General features: G+C 35.5%; 2 protein-coding genes across 2 annotated transcripts; one reads left to right on the top strand and one right to left on the bottom strand.

The window, feature by feature from the left end:
* Positions 1 to 525: 525 nt before the first annotated feature.
* Positions 526 to 1023, bottom strand: LOC115973970. The gene has a single exon (XM_031094204.1). It carries the CDS (start codon positions 1021 to 1023, stop codon positions 526 to 528), a length of 498 nt encoding a protein of 165 aa, XP_030950064.1.
* A 17392-nt stretch (positions 1024 to 18415) lies between these two features.
* Positions 18416 to 20042, top strand: LOC115977377 (zinc finger protein CONSTANS-LIKE 5). The gene is made up of 2 exons (XM_031099200.1): positions 18416 to 19174; positions 19264 to 20042. Exons 1-2 carry the CDS (start codon positions 18521 to 18523, stop codon positions 19636 to 19638), a joined length of 1029 nt encoding a protein of 342 aa, XP_030955060.1. The 5' UTR covers positions 18416 to 18520; the 3' UTR covers positions 19639 to 20042.
* The last annotated feature ends 1282 nt before the right edge of the window (positions 20043 to 21324 follow it).

The raw sequence follows: 21324 nt of genomic DNA, 5'->3' as shown, positions 1-21324 counted from the left end.
AAGTGTACTTCAACTTATTTTCAACAAAAACAATTAACACAAAACCAAATAAACTGATGCCAAACACATGCTAAAACTAGAAGTTATCCTAAATTATTGTATATAAACAACATTATGCAGTCATATACTCTCTAGCACCTAATTGCATACCAAAAAAATTAAAAGAGAAAAATACAAGCAAAGAAAAAAAAAAACCTAAACTTTGGATCGAAATCAAACTAACTCCTTGTCTTTTTTATTTGAATTAATAAGACCTTGTATCTTAGAAATTTCTAAATTGATGTTTTTGTTATTGTTATTTTTTTGGTTAACAAATTTCAATAAATTTTAAAATAGTTCCTTCAATATGGAGGCACCATTGAGTTTAAGCATCTATTATATATTTTAGGCAAAAATGTAAAACTAACCCTCTAACTTTCACTGTTTTTCATTTCAGTCCTCTAACTTTCAGTTTTGTCATTTCAGTCCTCTAACTTTCAATTTTTGTCAATTCAAGGCTCCCTTACAACTCAGTTACCACTGACGTTAGATAGGTTCTGTGGAAAAGGACAAAATGGTAAATTGAAGATTGGAGGTGGAGTTGAGACGACACCATGGAAGAATAGTTAGAATCGCCGAAAGAGTCCCTTCATCTTCTGAACTGCTATCAATACAATTCCGGTTAAAACAGTTGCAGCGGTTATGGCCACACCTGACTGCACACAGTTCCGATTGCTTCTCGTTTTTATTGTTCTCTTTGATGAAGTTCTGTACCATACTGTCCAAGCACACAGAACTTGGCTCAAACTCAGCGGCCAACATCGGCACCACCACAACTGAGCCATTAAAGCTGTCCTTTTGAAAATGCGGCTCCTCGTCCATGACCTTCTCCGGCGCCGCTGTGGAATTCCTCAGAACGCTCGGGAACTGGAAAGAAAAAAACCTCTTCAGCCGAGACTTCGCCATCGGCTTCACTGAGTCGATCCTCATCGTCTCTTCTGGCGTGTTAAAATCGATTGGCTGGATCTTCATTGATAAAGGCATGATCAGCGTGATCAAAAATCACGAGAAAATTCTCAACTCCACCTCCAATCTTCAATTTACCATTTTGTCCTTCAACAGAGCCTATCTAACGGCAGCAGTAACTGAATTGTTACGGAGCCTTGAATTGACAAAAATTGAAAGTTAGAGGACTGAATTGACAAAACTGAAACTTAGAGGATTGAAATGAAAAACAGTGAAAGTTAGAGGGTCAGTTTTGCATTTTTGCCTATATTTTATAAAGGATTATACATGTAAGGAAAGGGGGCCATGGTCCTCCTGGCCAACAAGCAGCTTCGAACTGGAGTTGCAACATGATGAACATGTTAACACATCTCATAAATCATTCCTTAATATAGACGGCATGTCAGTCTAACCTTGGACATGAATTAAGGTGCCATCAGGAATGAACTCATATACTGAGAATGACATAAAGATTTGGCTTAAAGGAGTTGAGATATATAAATAAATGTTATGTTTTTGGGATGACGATCAAATGAATTAACACCTTAATTTGCACATTAGGCATGACCTTGCAAGTGAGAATGCATAATAATATTTTGACGACACATATGTTATTATTTTGTCAAGAGACTTATGGTTCAACTAGTTGGTTGAGAGAGAGAGAGAGAGAGATTTGCTAAACCCCAAATTTGAAGTTTTCTATTATTATATATTTATAAAAGTATGGGTTTGGAAAATTTTGGAAAATTTACAAATTTATGAATCAAGTTCCAGGCAGCAAATAAACAAAGGCAAAAACCACAATCTTTTTTAGTCACTCAACATCGGAAGAAAGTAGAATGATGATTAAAAATACTTTGGGGGTGGAGGAAATAAGGAGCTATGAGAAGTACCTAGGATTGCCATCATTAGTGGGGAGGAATAAGAAAGCAAGCTTCAATTACATTAAGGAGCGGGTTTGGAGGAAACTACAAGGGTGGGAAGAACAATTACTCTCTTAAGCAGGTAGGGAAATTCTCATTTAAGTGGTTGTCCAAGCCATCCCTACATATACCATGCATTGCTTCAAATTTCCTATTGGATTGTGCAATGAATTAAAGGGGCTCATTAGGAGGTTTTAGCGGGGACAGAGGAGATCGAAGGAAAATACATTGGGTTCGGTGGGAAGAATTGTGTAAGCCTAAGAGTGAAGGGGGAATGGGTTTCAAAAATTTAGTATTGTTCAATGATGCACTCCTAGCTAAGCAAGCTTGGAGGTTGCTCCAAAATAAGAACTCTCTACTCTATAGGGTGTTCAAATCAAAACATTTTCCCCATTGCTCATTCATGGAGGCATCAGATTCTCAAGCTAGTTCCTATGCATGGCGAAGCATCTTACAAGGAAGGGAAGTGTTAAAAGAAGGTATGCGATGGAGGGTAGGTGATGGGTCCTCAATCCAATTTTGGTCAGATCCGTGGCTGCCTTCAAACTTCATGCCTTTCATTTCTTCACCAATAGCACCGGGTTGGGAAGAGGCAATAGTAGCTTCTCTACTGGATTATTCTAATCAAGGGTGGCAACAAGAGATAAGGAGTTAATACAATCAATTCCCTTATGTGGTAAACTGGTGGAAGATGCTTTAGTGTGGCCTTACACTCCAACCAAGTCATACTCTGTGAAATCAAGCTATAGGTTTCTCTACAAATCAAGGAGCTTGGACAATGGTGAGTACCATCCGGATGACAATAACCTATAGAAGAAGGTGTGGGGATTGCAAGTTCAACCCAAGGTTTGAAACTTCCTGTGGGGGGCCATTAGGAATTCAATTCCAACAAAACACAATCTCAGGCGTCGAATGGTACTAACAAACGATAGTTGCTATCATTGTCATGAAGCTTCCGAGGATGTGCTCCATGCACTTTGGTCGTGCCCCTCTATATCTCAGGTATGGTCCCAAAATAGCTCGTGGGATAGCATGGGCTCCAGTTTGCATTTTTCGAGCTTCCAAGACTTGGTGGAAACAATCATTGAGACAGGGAAGGACTTGAACTTCTTTACCATAACAGTTTAGGCAATCTGGTATCAAAGAAACACCATGAGAACCAGCAAAAAGCATATACCAGTTCAGCAAGTTCACATTGAAGTTCAGAAGGCCAAATCATCCTTCATTCGAACCATTCCACCTCGCCCTCCAGGCCAGATGCCTCACTATGATTCTCGACCTATATGGAAGCCACCACCATGGTCGAAACTCAAAGTTAATTTCGATGGTTCAATGTTTGGAGAGAGTCAACGTGCTAGGGTGGGAGTCATAGTCCGAAATGCAGAAGGCAACGTGGTAGCTTCCATGGCAAAAAGCTTCCACTTACCTTTCTCAGTTGTTGCCGTGGAGGTGATTGTAGCAAAGAAGGCTCTTTAATTTGCCAAAGATCTTGGTTTATCTTCGATTATCCTTGAAGGTGACTCGAAGATCGCTATTGATGGTCTAAAGAGCAAGAATTCTTCACTGGCAGAGTACAGTCATTTGCTGGATGAAGCCTAGGAGGTGGCAAATCAAATGGACTTAGTGGAACTCCAGTATATGCAAAGACATGTGAACAAGTTAGCCCATAACATTGCTAGAGATGCAAGACATGTTAGCGCGTTTTTGATGTGAATGGAGAATGTTCCTTCACACCTTGTTTCTGTAATTCAACCTGATTTGGCTATCCATAAGTAAAATTACAGTGTTCTTTCTCAAAAAAAAAAAAAAAAAAAAAATGAAAGTATGGGTTTAAAACATCCCACTTAAAAGTTTAGGATTTAATTAATGTGTCCCATAAATAAAACTATAGGGTTTTTTATTTACTTTATATTAACCTCAAATCAACAACAAATAGGTTTCAAAAAAAAATCCAACAACAAATAGGTTTCAAAAAAAATCCTCGAAATCACCTAAAGTTCAATTTTTTTTTTTTTTTTTTTTTTTTTTTTTTTTTTTTTTTTTTTTTTTTTTTGGTCTAGTCTTTATAAAATAAAATATTTCTATTTTGCTTATAACTTTATAAGCTAAAGGTTGCTGAGCTATTGTCGAAAGTAACCCTGAATAAAGACATAAAAGGATAATGATGCAAATCGAAAAACGCAACATGGTTGGCGACCCCATTCTGTCTGCCACATTTGCCACGCTGACAGCGACTTTCTTGATTTCTGTGCACATATCTATCTTTATTGTTTCCAGGGCAATCTTGTCCAATTTCAGTTATCAAAAAATATATATATTTAATATATTTATACCCTACATCTCTCAGCAGCTCACGCACACCCTGACGTATTCCCTATCTATATACCTACTTACTTGGTTTTCAGTTCCTATCCCTTCCTACCTGAACTTGGATAATTTTGGATATTTTTGAATAATAATGCAAAAAAAAACTAGTTTCACAATGTTTTATGCCTAACTTTTGCCATAATTCTTTCTAGCATGTAACCATACCGATGCATGTATGTATTTAAAGTTAAACATATTTTTATCAAATAAATATAAATAATTAGTTAAATTATTAAAAAAAAATAATTTGTAATTTGTGCATATGTATAGATATATTTTAAATTAAAAATAACTTTTATCATAAATATATAAAATAATTAGTCAAAATATTTTATTTAAAGTAAACGTAATTAGTCATATATTAAAATTCTTAGCCAAAGTTAATATTACTTATGATAATTTTTTTTTCTAATTTTTAATAAGATAGGATTTGTGATGATCTTTGTTGTGTGATAATTTTTATTAAGTATATGTGATTTTTTTTTTAATTTAGTTCATTAATATTAGATTCTTAGTATTTTGCACTCATTAACTCACTTGGCACAAAAATTAAAAAACTTAAGTGGATAATTATGGTATGGTGCAAATTTGGATTCTAGTTTCAAATTGTAGTTGAACTTTCTCTGAGTTATATATATATATGTTAATAATAGAAAAATAATAATAGATCAATATGAAAGTGATAAATATTTAGTCATAACATGTCGTATAAAATAATTTTGAACAAAAATATGATGAATGATATGGTACTAGAATTACTCAATAATAATACCTAATTCAGATACATTCTGAGGAAAAAATTTTAGGTACTTTTAGAGTACGGAGAAATGATAATTTTTTTTTTCTCTCACATTTATGATAAATCCTACTATGAGTTTAATAAATGGACCTTACCATAAATATGAGAAGAATAAATATCATTTTCTATACTCCAGAAGTGCCTGAGTAATGAGAGCTTACCGCTGGCCCTCATAATCTCAGATCTGAGCTCTGATTCCATGCCCATATCTTGGCAAGTCAGCACAACAATATGCAGACGAATAAATGTTGATTTTAGTCCAACCATAACCATACTTTCAAAAAATACTATTCATATGAAATTAGTTCGTATAATGAACTATTGAGAAGAGGGATCCATGTATTTTGGATAAGAAAACGGTTTACATAATAAATTAATTGAAGTTGCGTGTCTAGTGCTAGGGGGCAAAAAAGAGTTGTTCTATATATTATACAAAGATGGTGGGAATAAATGGTGGATCAAGTATGAAATTTATAAAAATCAAGAGTTTTGTAATTAAGTAATTCTACTTAGTATGAAATTTATAAAAATTAGTAATTCTACTTACTCTTTTTTTTTTATTTTATAGAAAGAATTAAAATTAAAATTTTCTATATATATATATAAAGGAAAAGTTTACAAAATGTTAGATGACAAAAACAATTACATATTTACATTAAGGGAAAAACTTGATTTCAAACATGTTTAAAGCCTTGGGTTCCAACCACCAATAGGGACATGACATGTGTCTCGTTATGCACAATGCACATAACTCACTTGGTTGGTTGAGTTAAATAAGTCACGTGTAATACACATAATAATAATTACTATCATCTTTCTATTGGTGATTGGTTCTAAACTATGTCCTTATATTAATATAGGATACTTTTAGTTTAATTTCTGACCAACTCTACTCTAGTCTCCTTTACTTCCCTCCCTCCTCCTCAATTCAAATAGACCATAAGGTATTGTACCAAGTGCAATTAACCCCTCTCCCTCTTACAAATTATTATTATTATTATTATTATTTACTTTTCATATTTTAACCTTCACTTTTTACTTTTCTTAACTTTTTTTTAATAGAACAAAGTTTTTCTCCAAATTAATATGGAGAAAAACCTTACAAACTCCTTATATATCTTTATATTGAGTGTGAATTTTGAAAATTTAACTGTTGAATTGCATGTTCTTATTATATCCTTCATGCTTATTAAATTTCAAGAAGATCAAAAATCAATTGATATGTTATCAAACAAATGTTAAAATTTCAAATTTTTGTGATCTAAAATTGTGTATAAAAAATTAACTTTATTGATCGAATAGTAAATAACATCCGATTTGAATGAAATTTGATAAGCAAGTTAAGAACATAAGGAACATGAAATTCGACGGTTAGATTTTAAAAATTCACAAAAAAAAAATAAAATAAAAAATATATAAGAAATTTAAAAAGTTTCTCTCCAAACTAGTTTGAAGAGAAACTTTGTTCTTTATTAATCAATGGTTGAAATTGAATTTTTTTTTTTTTCAACTCTAAACTCTCAATCATTAAAAAGGAATTTTGCTAGGGTATTGCATCTAATCTCGACCTGGAAATTATCATTAAAGTAAAACTTAGATATATACAAAAGATAATTCTCCCTTCCCTTGAAATTTTTTTTCTTAGTGAAAATGATACTATGGTATTTTAAGTTTTTTTTTTTTTTTTTTTAAATATTTCTTTTTAAGATAAAACTAGTTATTGGGGGATTGCACCTAGACATTGATTCCCACAGATATGGAGGTTCCAGTTAATTAGTCATCAATTCCGCTATTCAATGCACCTACACTGCCTACACATATTAGCAAACATTCAGGAACCCCTGTTAGCATTTAGGTAGACTGCAGACTTATCTTTCATTTTAGTTTTACTCAATAAAAATATTTGTGTTAAATATCCCAAAATTTATTTAGTAACCTAATGTATTTATACCTTTCCTTCACATAAATTTGGATCTTATATATATATATATATATATATATGGTATTTCCAGGTGTAGTCTACCTTTATATATAAAAGAAAAGTATTTGCCTTTTTGATTTTACTTTGTCTATCACTTTCTTAAATAACTATCTAGGTCCACGATATTCATTAAGATTAAGAACAACCCATTAATTTCATATAATAAAGTCCCACTCCTATAAGAAAGTACTGCTTGTGCACTAAGATGCGTCATGCAATGAAATTTCCACTTATCATCCCTGTACATTGAGTAGGATGTGATTGTCATACGTCATGGAATCAAAAATTTGCACTAAGTTACTGTGATTTTAGCAATATTATTTTTATTGTGTCCAAATAAAAATGAGAGACAATCAAAGGCTATCCCCTCTCTGAAGAGCCAATAGAGGATGGTCCACACGGAACTAGTCTTGCTTCCATCGTTTAGTGTTTTGCTTTTTTCCAATCTTCTGATGTTGAATTTGACTTATCTTGTCCTTTTCCTATCTTTTAAGTGAAATTTGACTGATCCATTAATTAAGCCCAAATAAATAAATAAACAACTACGCAATTTTTTTCATAACTATCCACGTAACAAACAAACCGTAAATGATAATTTTAATTGTCAAAAAATTATGGTGGATTTACTTAAAAGTGACAAATAATTAGTTATAATTTTTCATATAAAAAAGTTATAGTAAAAGTTGTAAATTTATTTATGATAGCATAAAAATAACTCTCAGGCCGAAGATCCATTGCGGATTGAGGTGGTTTTGCTGTCTAATTCATCATTCTTGCTTGATTATATCAACTTTACTGCAAGATAGCGAATGCTAAATATTCCTTCTAGGATTTGATAGCACATGGCTCACACTGCATACATATAGTAAACCCAACTCACCATACGCATGTCAAGACAAATATGATACAATTGTTTTGAATTTTTTCTTTAGATCATTTTGTTGAAGAAGATTTATGCCAAAGAGATAAAATTATGATTGTAATTTGGCTTTGAAAAACAGTAATTGTCTGTTGATTAAAAACTTATCAACTTATGGAAAGAATTATGGTAAGAAATTGTTGGTAACATAGCTCTAATAAGTGGATGAAAGATTAAAAAGGAAAAAAGGAAGAGCAATTTCCTCACTCAATTTATAGGTTTTAATTTTTATTATATTGTGATAAGGTTGGCTGTAACAACTAACAAGGGTAGTGATTATGAAAAATAAGAAAAATGTCAAAGCACAAAATGATTATGAAGTTCCAGAAGATCATAGATGCTCATTATTATTATTATTACTGTTTTTAACCTTAATAAGAAAGAGAATGAGCTTTTTTTTTCTTTTTTTTTAAATTTTAAACTGTAGCGTCTGCTTTTGGTGATAGCTATTTATCATTAGATTAAGACACCAATCAATTTTTGGTGTAAGTGAGGATTAAACTCTAAATCTTTTATTCAACCCTAAAAAATTTTACTAATTGAATTAATTTGAATCCACTAGAAAGAGAATGAGATAGAGTGTCCAGATATGCCAAATTCTTGCTCATCAAACAGTATACAATTCATGCAAAATCAATTCTCTTTTTCTTTTCCATTCGAATCCTTAGAGAGTTGAATATTTTTTTAATAAGAGAAGAGCCCATTTTTAGTGGATCAAGGTCACCAACAATGTTGGACATGTATCAGTAGCTAACTCTATCTTGTACAGATCAGCACATTGAATATAGCCACATAGGCAGGTAATAGTAATTGTCCTAATTAGTTATTAGGAATCAAATTCATGGATCCTAACTTCGTGTGGTAGGACCTTCCAAACACTACGTTGAACGACCTAATTTAAAACCCTGGACCTAATAATTACGAAAAGTTTGAAGTGATGTATTTAATTTTTGTGTAAAATGTAATTAAATCCAACCAACAACCATGTTTGTCTTTATAGAACCTATTTTTACCAATAATAACTCCTTGCATTAGTTTCTAATCATGGTCGTGGTACTATGGTAGACAAGGGGCTCTGTCAGACAAAGTTCATCTGTCCAGGTTAAAACCTATTTGTTGTCTTTAATTAAAACAAACAATAAGGTTGGAAGTGCAATATTTTTTATAACACATAGTTTATTGTGATTAAAGTAAAATCAATTACTAATACTGTTTTTATTACGCAATAATAACTATATGTTATTAAGATATTATATGCTTCTACTATTTCAGTCAAAAAAAAAAAGATTTTTTATTTTTTTGATGAACAAAATGGGTGATCGGGAGCAATCATTGTGGCGGACTTCCAAGGGTGTGCCCATTGAGGTACTCACCCACTAAGAAATGTTAAATTGAGCCATAATTACTGCTGTTTAGAGTGACAACAGACCTCATCCTAGCCCAACAAGAAGGCTAGTACCCTTGGGTTGGCTAAAAGAGAGAAATCTCATGTTCCGTCCACTGGGTTCGAACATGGGACCTCAAGCAATGTTGCATTCTTGTGTTCGCGCCAAGACCACTAGACCACCCTTCTTGGTGGTGACTAATTGAAAAATTAAACTCATTTGGAAGAAGAAAATGAATGGAAATTAAATAATTTCTTTTCTTTTTTTTGTAGGGGGGAAATTAAATAATTTCTAAAATATTATATTTACTTATTTATTTGGGACTTTGGTAAGAAATGAATGGCAAAACTATGAGAGAATGTCTATTCCATTCACTTCTAAGCGTTTTTCTCAAAAGTACAGAGATACTCATTTCTTTAATGAAATAGAAATAAGATATAGATTTTATTATTATCTTTAGAAAATACAAGTGAAAAGTAAATGTATATTTCTTTCAACTCTTTTTTTTTTTTTTTTATAAACTGTAAAAACACAAAAAAAAACCCTATTTAATTCCATTCTTTTATTATCCGCAGTTCTACACATTTAATTTTATTCCATATTTTATTTGTTTCAATTTTTTTAATTACATTTCAACTCAATCATCTCTTAAAATTGTACTTGGCGTTTTTTAAAATTCAGCAAATCATCTATGATTGATTTTGATTTTGTGCTAAATTTCGCAATAATGAATTTTCCTTTCAATGTACAAAATCAAAAAATTCCTTAGAATATCATCTTCAATTTTGTTTTGAATCTTAGTATAACAAATAACAATATTCAAAGTTGGAAAAATCAAATATTATAGTTTGTTTTCTTATCATCTAGAAATAAATATAAATTACATTTATGATCTCATTATATGTCCCATATATTTTATTCTAACCAAAAAAAAAAAAAAAAACTAAACTAAACTAGATACAAAAAAAATTTCAAAACTATTCAGCTTTAGTTATTCATCATTATATTCTATAATATGTGCAATACGTAAAAACTCTCACAAATTCTCTATCAAACGCTTTGAGAAGAAAAACAGAGAGAGAGAGAGAGAGAGAGAGAGAGAGAGAGATGAGGCTGAAAATATTTCAAGTATTATTCACAAGAAACAGTCCAAATACAGATACAATAAGTACACAAGTATATATATATATATATATATATATGTACAGTTGAAGAAGAGGAAACAAAGAAGACCCGAGCAGAAGGAATCAGTTACAATTGCTCTACGCATGTAATAACAGACCAACACACGTGCAATAACTGACTCAAGCTTATAACACGAAACACTCAGGAAACGGCACCATTTGTACTAATGAGAAACAATGATGTTTTGCTTCAAGCATGTTTTATGTTTACTCATTTGTATAGACAACACCATTTTGGGAGTAGTCGTTGCAACAGTACTACCATCTTCTTCTTCTTTATTTAAATGTTTCGAAGCACTGCTATGGCTTTCATCCCCCCTCAAACGAATGGGGAATTTCCACATGAGTTTGGAAGTAAGCCAATTAAACCTTGGAGAAGGAAGACATTTGGTAAACAAATCAGCAAGTTGATCATGCGTAGAGATGAATTTAACCAACATATCACACTTGAGGACCTTTCATGAACAAAGTGATAATCAACCTCAATGCGTTTGGTTCGAGCATGAAACAAAGGATTGAATGCAATGGCCAAAGCACTGACATTATCACACTGGAGAAAAGGAGGGTGAGGAAGGAAAAGACTAAAACCGCGAAGAAGCATCCTAATCCAATACAATTCAGCTGCAGTTGAAGCCAAAGCACGATACTCAGCTTCTGTAGAAGAACGAGAAACAGTGCCTTGTTTCTTGGCAGACTAAGTGATAAGACAATTGCCAAAAAACACCACAATACCAGTGATAGAATGCCTATCCACAGGATCCCTAGCCCAATCTACATCACTATAGGCAGATAGAGAAATTGGACCTGGAGTAAAGGTAATACCAAAATGGAGAGTGCCTTGAAGATATCTGAGAATGCATTTTGCAGCTTAAAGATGATTCTGAGTAGGATTGCTCATTAATTGACAAGCTTGTTGAACAGCAAAGGAGAGGTCTGGTCTGGTGAATATGAGGTATTCCAAAGCACCAACCAAGCTTCTATAGGATGTAGGATCAGAAAACAAAGGACTGTCATTAGGAAGAAGATGATGATTAGGTGAGGAAGGGGTTTTGCAAGGCTTGTTGTCAGTCATACCAAACTTCTTAAGCAAATCAGAGGTATATTTGGTCTGATGCACAAAGAAACCAGTAGAAGTGTAATCAATTTGAAGACTAAGGAAATAGTGAAGTAAACCAAGGTCCTTGAGATCAAAGTCAACACCCAAAAGCTTGATGATAGAAGAGACAAAGGTAGAATTATTACCTGTGATGATAATGTCATCCACATAAAGCAATAGATAGACAAGAAAAGTACCATGTCTCAAAATGAAGAGATTACCATCAGCAGCAGAAGCATAAAAGCCAATATGGAGCAATATAAACCTCTTCCTTATGAACACCATGTAGGAAGGCATTATTAACATCTAGCTGCCTTAATTCCCAACCAAATTGGACAGCCAAAGCAAGAAGAAGCCTAACAGTAGCAGACTTAACTACATGACTGAAAGTCTCATCAGAATCCAAACCAAATTGTTAAAGGTAGCCTCTAGCCACTAACCTAGCTTTGTATCTAGCAATAGAGCCATCACTATGTCTCTTAAGCTTATAAACCCACTTGCAGGTAACAATGTTCTTGTGAGGAGGAAGAGGAACCAAAGACCAGGTTTGTTGCTTCCGTAAAGAATGAAATTCAGCATCCATGGTAGCCACCCATTAAGGATGTTTAGAAGCAATGGCAAATGAGGGAGGTTCTATCACAGTGTAATCACATTGTACCTACATAACTCTAGGCTTATATATACCATGCTTAGACCTTGTAATCATAGGATGTGAATTATTGGAAGAAGGAATAAGGGTAGTAGAGTTAGGAACTGTAGAAGGAGACGGTGAAGGAATGACAGGATTTGCAACAGATAGAGAAGGTGGAGAAGGATCATCTACTGAGGAAGGAGTATCAGTAGAAGGAGGAACAACAGGAATAGGGCATGATGTAGAAAGAAACAAAGGAATAAGTGAATAAGTGAAATTAGGAGCTAAAGGAGAGATGTTGGACTTAATAGATGGAGTAGCTAAGAAAGAAGACTTAGATTGAGGAGACCAACTAGACAATGAGGAAGAGAAAGGAATATGAGAAGCAGTGAAATTAGAATCATGAGCAAAAGGAAAAAGAGTCTCATTAAACAAGACATGACAAGTAATGCGGATCTTATTAGAAGTAGGATCTAGGCAGATATACCCTTTAGATAGAGAAGAATAACCAAGAAACACACAAGGTTTAGACCTAGGTTGCAACTTGTTTTTGTTAAAGGGCCTAAGATAAGGATAGCAGGCACACTCAAATGCTATAAGAGCATGAAGAGGTGGTGGTTTAGAATGTAGTTTCTCCCAAGGAGAGTGAAAACCTAAGACTGAGGAGGGGAGTCTATTGATGAGATAAGTTGCAGTAGAAAAAGCATAAGACCAATAGTTAAGAGGAAGATAAGACTAATAGAGAAGAGCAAGACTAATTTCAACTATATGCCTGTGCTTCCTTTATGAAACACCATTCTGTTCAGGTGTGTGAGGGCATGAAGTTTGATGGAGAATTCCATTAGCAAAACAAAAAGATTGAAACTCAATATTAGTATATTTAGAACCATTATCAGTCCTTAGAATCTTAAGTTCAGAATTGTGTTGAGTTTCAACCATGGATTTGAAATGCTTAAAAACAGACAGAATTTCACTTTTATGTTTAAGCAGAAACAACCAAGTGAAACGTGAGTAATTATCAACAAAACCACATAGTAATTAAAACCAAGTAAAGAAGTAATGGGAGAAGGACCCCAAACATCACTGTGTACAATTTCAAGAATTGAAGTCGATACAAGTGGAGATTTATTCAAATGGAATCTATGCATTTTAGCACTTATACAGTATTCACAAGAGGAACAAACCTCATCAATCATTAACAAAGAAAGAGAAGAAAATACATTTTTTAGAGCTGAATATAAGATTCTAGAACTTGGATGCCCAAGTCTGTGATGCCAGAGTAGAAGTTGATATGGTTTGATAGACACAAAAGCAGGATTCTTGAAATGACTCAAGGATGGAGTGGAAGACAGTTCAGAAAGTGATGGAATAGGATAAACCCCATCTTTACTCAACCCTGCGTAGAGGATCTTCCCCGTGGGCAAATTTTGAAATTAACAAAAGGCATTATTTTGCATCAAAGAAACAAAAGGCATTATTTTGGAGACAAAGTCTATAAACAGATAAGAGATTAGAAGCAAGGTCAGGTACTCTTAAATTGTTATCAAGCCTAAAATTATGAGTTAAGGTTCGAAGCTCACCATTACCAATGTGAGTGACTGATTGTTCTTGACCATTGCCAACTGTGACAGTCTCATTCCCTTGAACCGGTTGCTGCAGAATGGAAAGTTATGATAGATTTGGAGTCACATGGTCTAAACAACCTGTGTTAGTGAGCCAAGAATTGGAAGCTTGAACCTGAGCAGCATTGGCCACCACAGAAGCAAGTTTAGCACGCGCATGCCTTCCTTGATATGCAAAATCCATGCGATGGTAGCAATCAAGAGTTGAGTGACCATTCTTGCCATAGATTTGACAGATTAGCCTGCTAGATTGACCTTGACTTTGATTATTTGAGGACATAGCTTGATTGAAATTTTGAAACTGAGGAGTAAATCCTGGATTGCCTGAATTGAAATTCTGAAATTAAGAACCAGGACTAGAATAACTACCTCCACCAAAATTAGAACTCATTCCTCCAGGATTATTACCATTACCACGAGCACCTCTACCTCTTTGATTGTGATTTTTGCCTCCTCTACCTCGTGGAAAACCTTGAGAATGAAAATTTGCAGCCATAGCCATAGAAGCTGAATCAACATTATTGGATCTCTTTTTAATAACTCTCTCTTCAGCATTAAGAAAAGCATTTAATTCTTCCACTAACTACACATCACTTCTAGTCCTTATAGCAGAGCTAAAGGAATCATATTCAGAGGGAAGACCATTAAGAATGATATGGAGAAGCTCCTTATCATCCACAAACATAGAAACAATAGCTAATCTATCACGTGCTTGCTAAATTTTTTGAAAGTAACCATCAATAGAATCAACACCTTTCTTGATTGTATTCAACTCATTACGTAGACTTATGACATGAGACCTAGAAACTGATGCAAATCTCTTCTCTAACACTCTCCAAACTTCTTTAGTAGATTTTTGCCCAACTGTGAGAGCAAGAATTGCAGGAGAGAGTATTGAATTCAAAAAGGTAAACATAGCCTGTTCACGATTTTTCCAAGCTATGAATGCTGGATTGATCTCAGTAGTGAAATTACCAGATGAATCTTTTAGAAATCTATCTAGAGAAGTGATTGAATCATCAAGAACATCAATCATTGAGTTAGGTATCAAGAATTACCAAAATTTGATGTTTCCAAACAATGTAATTTCCATAGTCAAGCTTCACAGTCATCATACATGACATATTTGACAACAACAACAGTGAAGAATTCACTGGTAAACTCGCAGTAGCCATAGCGGGCAAAGCAGTTGAAGTAGATGATGATGAAGATAAAACATAGTGCGTAGAAGCTATTGATATGGATTAAGAGCTTTGATACCATGTAAAAACTCTCTCAAACTCACAAATTCTATATCAAACACTTTGAGAAGAAAAACAGAGAGGAAGAGAGAGAGAGAGATGAGGCTGAAAATATTTCAAGTATTATTCACGAGAAATAGTCCAGATACAGACACAACAAGTACATGAGTATATATATATGTGTGTGTGTGTGTGTGCGCGCGCAGTTGAAGAAAAGGAAACAAAGAAGACCCAAGAAAGAAGGAATTAGTTACAACTGCTCTACACGTGTAATAACAAACCAACACACGTGCAATACCTGACTCAAGCTTATAACACAAAACACTCAGGAAATGGCACCGTTTGTATTAATGAGAAATGATGACGTTTTGCTTCAAGCGTGTTTTATGTTTACTCATTTGTATAGACGACACCGTTTTGGGAGTAGCCATTGGAACAGTACTCCCATCTTCTTCTTCTTTGTTTAAATGTTCTGAAGCACTGCTATGGCTTTCACAATATTCTTCTAATGTCTTGCAAGTAAAAAAATAAAAAATAAAAAGCACCCAAACAAATCGTTTAGGTGAAGTCCTGTAACAACATGACAACATCCAAATCTCGAAGTTACAAACTTGGTTTTTGATTACCTAAGTGCCAATATACCATCATTTGAAAAAATTTAGATAATCATTTGAATATAAAATGTCAAATAAGTTTTAATTCTACTAACACTTAAGAAACATAAAAGTGGTTTTTTCTTTTATGATGGACTACCAGTCACAAGAATGGGCTAGACATTTTATTTTTTTTGTTTTAGAATTACAAACTTAAACCACGATGAATGTGAATGGTGCATATTAACCTTATAAATAAATTTCTCAATTACTTTAAAAAAATATATTGAGACATTAGTTTATAAGTGTGGGAGGAATTTCGTCTCGGCCCTCAATTAGGAATTGTCCTATTTGGAAATGGTGTTAAGCCTTAGTCCTCAAGGATTTGTTCAATCCCACATTAGGGAGAGATGCCTCCCACTCATGTCTTATAAGCTTTTGGCCTAAGGATGAGTGTACCACTACTACACATGTGAAGTAGAGCAAGTCTCAAAAACTGCTACCTCATGCTGTGGTAGTGCACTCCTTCGGGTCACACATGAACCTACGAAAGGGGAAGGTAGGGGTTTCCCCTTAATCCCTAAAAGGCGCCTTTTTGTGGGAGGACTTTCGTCTTGGCCCCCAATCAGGTATTGTCTTCTTTGGAAATTGCGTTAAGTCTTAGTCCTTAAGAATTTGTTTAATCCCACATCGGGGAGAGACGCTTCCCACTCATGCCTTATAAGCCTTTAGTGGTACACTCATCCTTAGGCTAAAGGCTTATAAGGCATGAGTGGTAGGCGTCTCTCTCCGACGTGGGATTAAACAAATCCTTAAGGACTAAGGCTCAACGCTTGTGATCCCAATTTGATTGATTATGTAATGTGTGTGGATATGTGATGAGTTCCACATCGGGTATTTACTGAGTTGAACTGGGCTTTATTAACAACTACAAGGAGCCTCAATTGTGACTAGTCCTTTTGAGGTATAGCGCAGATGTGGCTAGCGCTTTTCCTTCGATCGTTACATATGGTATCAGAGCCGGCCTGGTAATCCCATGTGGGCTCGAAGACATTACTTTACAAAGTGGACCTTAACGAGGACGTTAGGGATTTAAGTGAGGGAGATTGTGATGCCCCAATTTGATTGATTATTTGATGTGTGTGGGTGTATGATGAGTCCCACAGCGGGTATTTACAAGGTTGAATTGGGCTTTATTAACAGTTGCAAGGAGTCTCAATTATGACTAGTCCTTTTGAGGTATAGCGCAAATGTGGCTAGCGCTTTTCCTTGGGTCGTTACATATGGTATTAGAGCCGGTCCGATAATCCCATGTGGGTTCAGAGACACTACCCCACAAAGTGAGCCCTAACGAGGACGTTAGAGATTTAAGTGGGAGAGGTTATGATGCTCCAATTTGATTGATTGTGTGTGGATGTGTGATGAGTCCCACATCGGGCATTTACTAGGTAGATCTGGGTTTTATTAACAACTACAAGGAGTTTCAATTGTGACTAGTCCTTTTGAGGTATAGCGCAGATGTGGCTATTACTTTTCCTTGGGTCATTACATATGGTATCAAAGTCGACCCGGTAACCCCATGTGGGCTCAGAGACACTACTCTACAAAGTGGACCCTAACAAGGACGTTAGGGATTTAAGTGGAGGAGATTATGATGCTCCAATTTGATTGATTATGTAATGTGTGTGGGTATGTGATGAGTTCCACATCAGGTATTTACTAGGTTGAACTGGGCTTTATTAACAGTTACAAGAAGATTCAATTGTGACTAGTCCTTTTGAGATATAGCGCAGATGTGGCTAGCGCTTTTCCTTGGGTCGTTACAATGTCATTTCCAAAGAGGACAATACCTGATTGGGGGCCAAGACGAAAATCCTCCCACAATAAGTTTTATATAATAAAATGCATATTATATCTAATATCATTGCTTAATTATATTACTAAATAGATAACTTTTTATTCAATCACTAGATAATTATTATTTATGAAAGTATACAATGATAAAAAAAAAAAATAAAAAAAAAGTCTAAATAGCTAAATTAAGTATATGGACAAGTTTAAATGTTTAATAAATATACACAATAAATTTTTTTATGTGCAGTAGTAGTCTAAATATATATATATATATATATATATTTGTATTTATAAAAATTTCAAACCGAAAATTAAAAGAGGTGTCACTTCGTAAAACTTAAATAGAGGTTAATGCAATTTAGCTTACAAATTACTTGTTTACATTTTAAATACGTTTTTACACCATTGAATATAACCAAATATATAGTTTATAAAAAAGAAAAAAATAATAATCAATTTTTAATTGGGTCCCTTTAAAAGTAAATTATTGGCTCTACCATTGCTAAAATGTATAATATAGAGCTTAGAGTATGTTTTCCAGCTTGGCAACTTGTTCTTGTCGCCCCTTCTCAGTTCTCTTAACTCTTTGTAAAAAAAAAAAAAAAATCCTATGCAATGCCCTGTAACTTAATCTAATCTATTGACTTTGGGACCCACGTCGGCACAGACACATGACAACTACTACTCCCAAACCATTATTTTCCCCAAAAATATTTCACTAGTACCCCCCATTTTAATGTGGCTAACAATCTCCCACGTGTCCTGCTCTTACTCGTCAGCACTGATTTCTTCTTCCTCTGACTAGATAGATATACATTTACATCTCTCTCTCCCTCTCTCTCTTATTAGCTCCAAAAAAAAATCAAGCTCAACAAATAAAAGCAGAGAGCAAAGCACAGACAGCAAACACAAAGGTTTTTTTTTTTAAGTTTTGTTTCGATATGGGAATCGAAGCAACAGCGAGTACCTTGAAAACTTGGGGCGTGGCAGCCAAGCTTTGCGACTCGTGCAAGTCCGGCTCGGCAGCGCTGTTCTGCCGAGTCGACTCGGTTTTCTTGTGCTTGGCCTGTGACTCCAAGCTCCACTCTCGGCACGAGCGCGTGTGGATGTGCGAGGTCTGCGAGCAAGCCCCGGCGTCCGTCACGTGCAAGGCAGACGCGGCGGCCCTGTGCGTCACGTGCGACTCCGATATCCACTCGGCCAACCCGCTCGCCCGCCGCCACGAGCGCGTTCCGGTGGAGCCTTTCTTCGACTCGGCCGAGTCGGTCATCAAATCGGGCGCTCCGCTCACCGATTTCCTCGTGGTCCCGACCGATCATAACGAGTCGCCAGAGGCCGGTTCGTGGATTCTCCCAAACCAGAACTTCGTGGAGGATCCGGATGTCAAACCCGCCGACTTGCTCTTCACTGCCGAAATGGATCCGTTTCTCGAGTTCGAATACCCGAACTCGTTTCATAATTCGGGTACCGATAGTGTCGTTCCGGTTCAAGCTAAACCGGTTTCGGCTCCGATTTCCGAAACTTGCTTCGATATCGAATTCTGCAAATCCAAGCTCTCTGCATTCAACTATCCCTCACACTCTCTTAGCCAAAGCGTAATTACTCAAATTCAAAAACTTTGCCTGAAAATTTTGCAATTTATGTAAAGTTTAGGGACTAAAATGATAATTGTATGAAATTTCAGGTTTCGTCCTCGGAAGTTGGAGTTGTGCCTGACGGGAATTCGATGTCCGATATATCGTATCCTTTTGGCCGAAACATGAGCGTTGATCCGAACGTACCGGTTTCGGGGACTACGGCCCAGGCTGCGACTCAGTTGTGCGGGACTGATAGGGAAGCAAGGGTTTTGAGGTACAGAGAGAAGAGGAAGAACCGGAAATTCGAGAAGACAATCCGATACGCTTCGCGAAAAGCGTACGCCGAAACTCGGCCGAGAATCAAAGGCCGGTTCGCGAAACGTACAGAAATGATTGAGTCTGACGTGGACAGCCTCTTTAACTCCGTGTCCACTGCGGCTTTTATAACCGAAGCGCAATACGGCGTCGTTCCGACCTTCTGATTAAAAAGGAGAAAAGAAAAAGAAAAAAAGATCACCCAAAGAAATTTTGGTGATCCTGTGGTGCCGAGACCACGATTCTTAAGTTAAGCTCGCCTAGAATAATAGTACGTTGTTTGTGATGATAGTGTATGATTAATGTTTCGATGTATATTATTTTCTTTTTTCTTTTTTTTTTTTTAAGTGAAATTCTGATCGGTGGAATTTTAGCCGTTGATTTGCAGGAGCATGATGCTGAGCTTAGTGAGCTTTTCGCATCTGAAAAAAAAAAAAACAATGTTTCCTCTCATCATAAAAAAGCCCATTTACTTTTTCACCATAGGGCTTGTGTAACTCCTTTCTGTCAGTAAATGTAAAACTTCTTTTACCCTTTTGTTGAAAAAAGATCAAGGATCTCTTTCTGAATTCTTATTGGTTCATAATCAAATCATACCTACTTTGTTGTTTAATTTTTTAATTAGTTTGAGATTTTTGTTTATTGTTAGTTAATTGGTGATGGGTGATTCATTAGGGGGGATGTCTGGTGTGAAAGATTAAAAAAATAATATTGGATTGGTCATGGTGATAAATTTAATATTAAATAGGAATAAACTTGAAGCAAAGTATTCCCAATGTTATGGAACTTTCTGTGAATAAAAGGGTTGAAGTGTCACGATTAGAGCATCTACGTAGTGGAGTTATTTTTTTTTAGTTATTTACTACCATAAAAAGTTATTTTATCTATTTTACCTACTCATTTTACAAAACATCCTACAACAATGAATTTATTTTAACTTTCAACACAATAAAATAATATAAACATCACAATAAAATATTCATCATATACAGCATTGTAAGGACACGATTTGGTGACGAACCTAAACAGTATTGGATTCGTACGTAAAAGGCCCAGACAATATGATTTGTAGAGCGTGGGTGTAAAGAGCTAGGTTAACTGTGGTATCTACCTCCAAGATTTTCTCTCAAGCCCATACAATGTATTCCTTCTTTTTTGGTTGGTATAATCAACGTCTTTTCTTAAGTCCCTAGTGTTACTCTCTCTCTCTCTCCTTCTTACTTCTTTCTCTTCAGTTTTATGTGTGTTCTTCTTTTTTTTCTTTTCCGATCCCTTTCTTCATGTTTCTCTTTTAGTTTATATACTCCCCTTCGCGATCCATCTTCACCGAACACGTGTAGATTGTGTCTGGGGGATTTCTTTCTGTCCCATCTGGTGCCTCCTGGAACTTCCTACGGGCAGCTGTAAGGCTGCTTCCCTACTGCTCAGGTATCACCTCCACATTAATGCGGCCAGAGAGTTGGTTGAAAGGTCATTAATGCGGAGGCAGCTATAGTTTCAGATATTTGTTTGCCTTATCTCTTTCATCTTTAGTCGGCTACTCTATCCCTTGAGATGACCTACTTCTGAGATCTAATCGTGGTGAGACCACGTCCTGATCGTCTTCGGGCGCGATCGTCCTCGGACGCGTACTGCCGAGGAGCATGGCGTCCTCGGACGGGTGCACGACCTCGGATGGGCCACTGGCCCAACAATCCTCAACCAGTTCTGAATCCTATGGGCCTATCAACCGAATGATCCCCACAAGCATTATTATCTCTATCTTTTTCTCTCTCTTCCTCTTCGTCTCTCTCTTCTCTGATACAGAGCAAGCAACCCACCACACCACAGCACACCACGACAATCACACCACT

This window comes from Quercus lobata, chromosome 2, assembly GCF_001633185.2.
Source record: "Quercus lobata isolate SW786 chromosome 2, ValleyOak3.0 Primary Assembly, whole genome shotgun sequence".
NCBI classification, from domain to species: domain Eukaryota; kingdom Viridiplantae; phylum Streptophyta; class Magnoliopsida; order Fagales; family Fagaceae; genus Quercus; species Quercus lobata.
The sequence above is the reverse complement of the archived record's forward strand: the minus strand, read 5'-3'. Positions and strand labels throughout refer to the sequence as shown.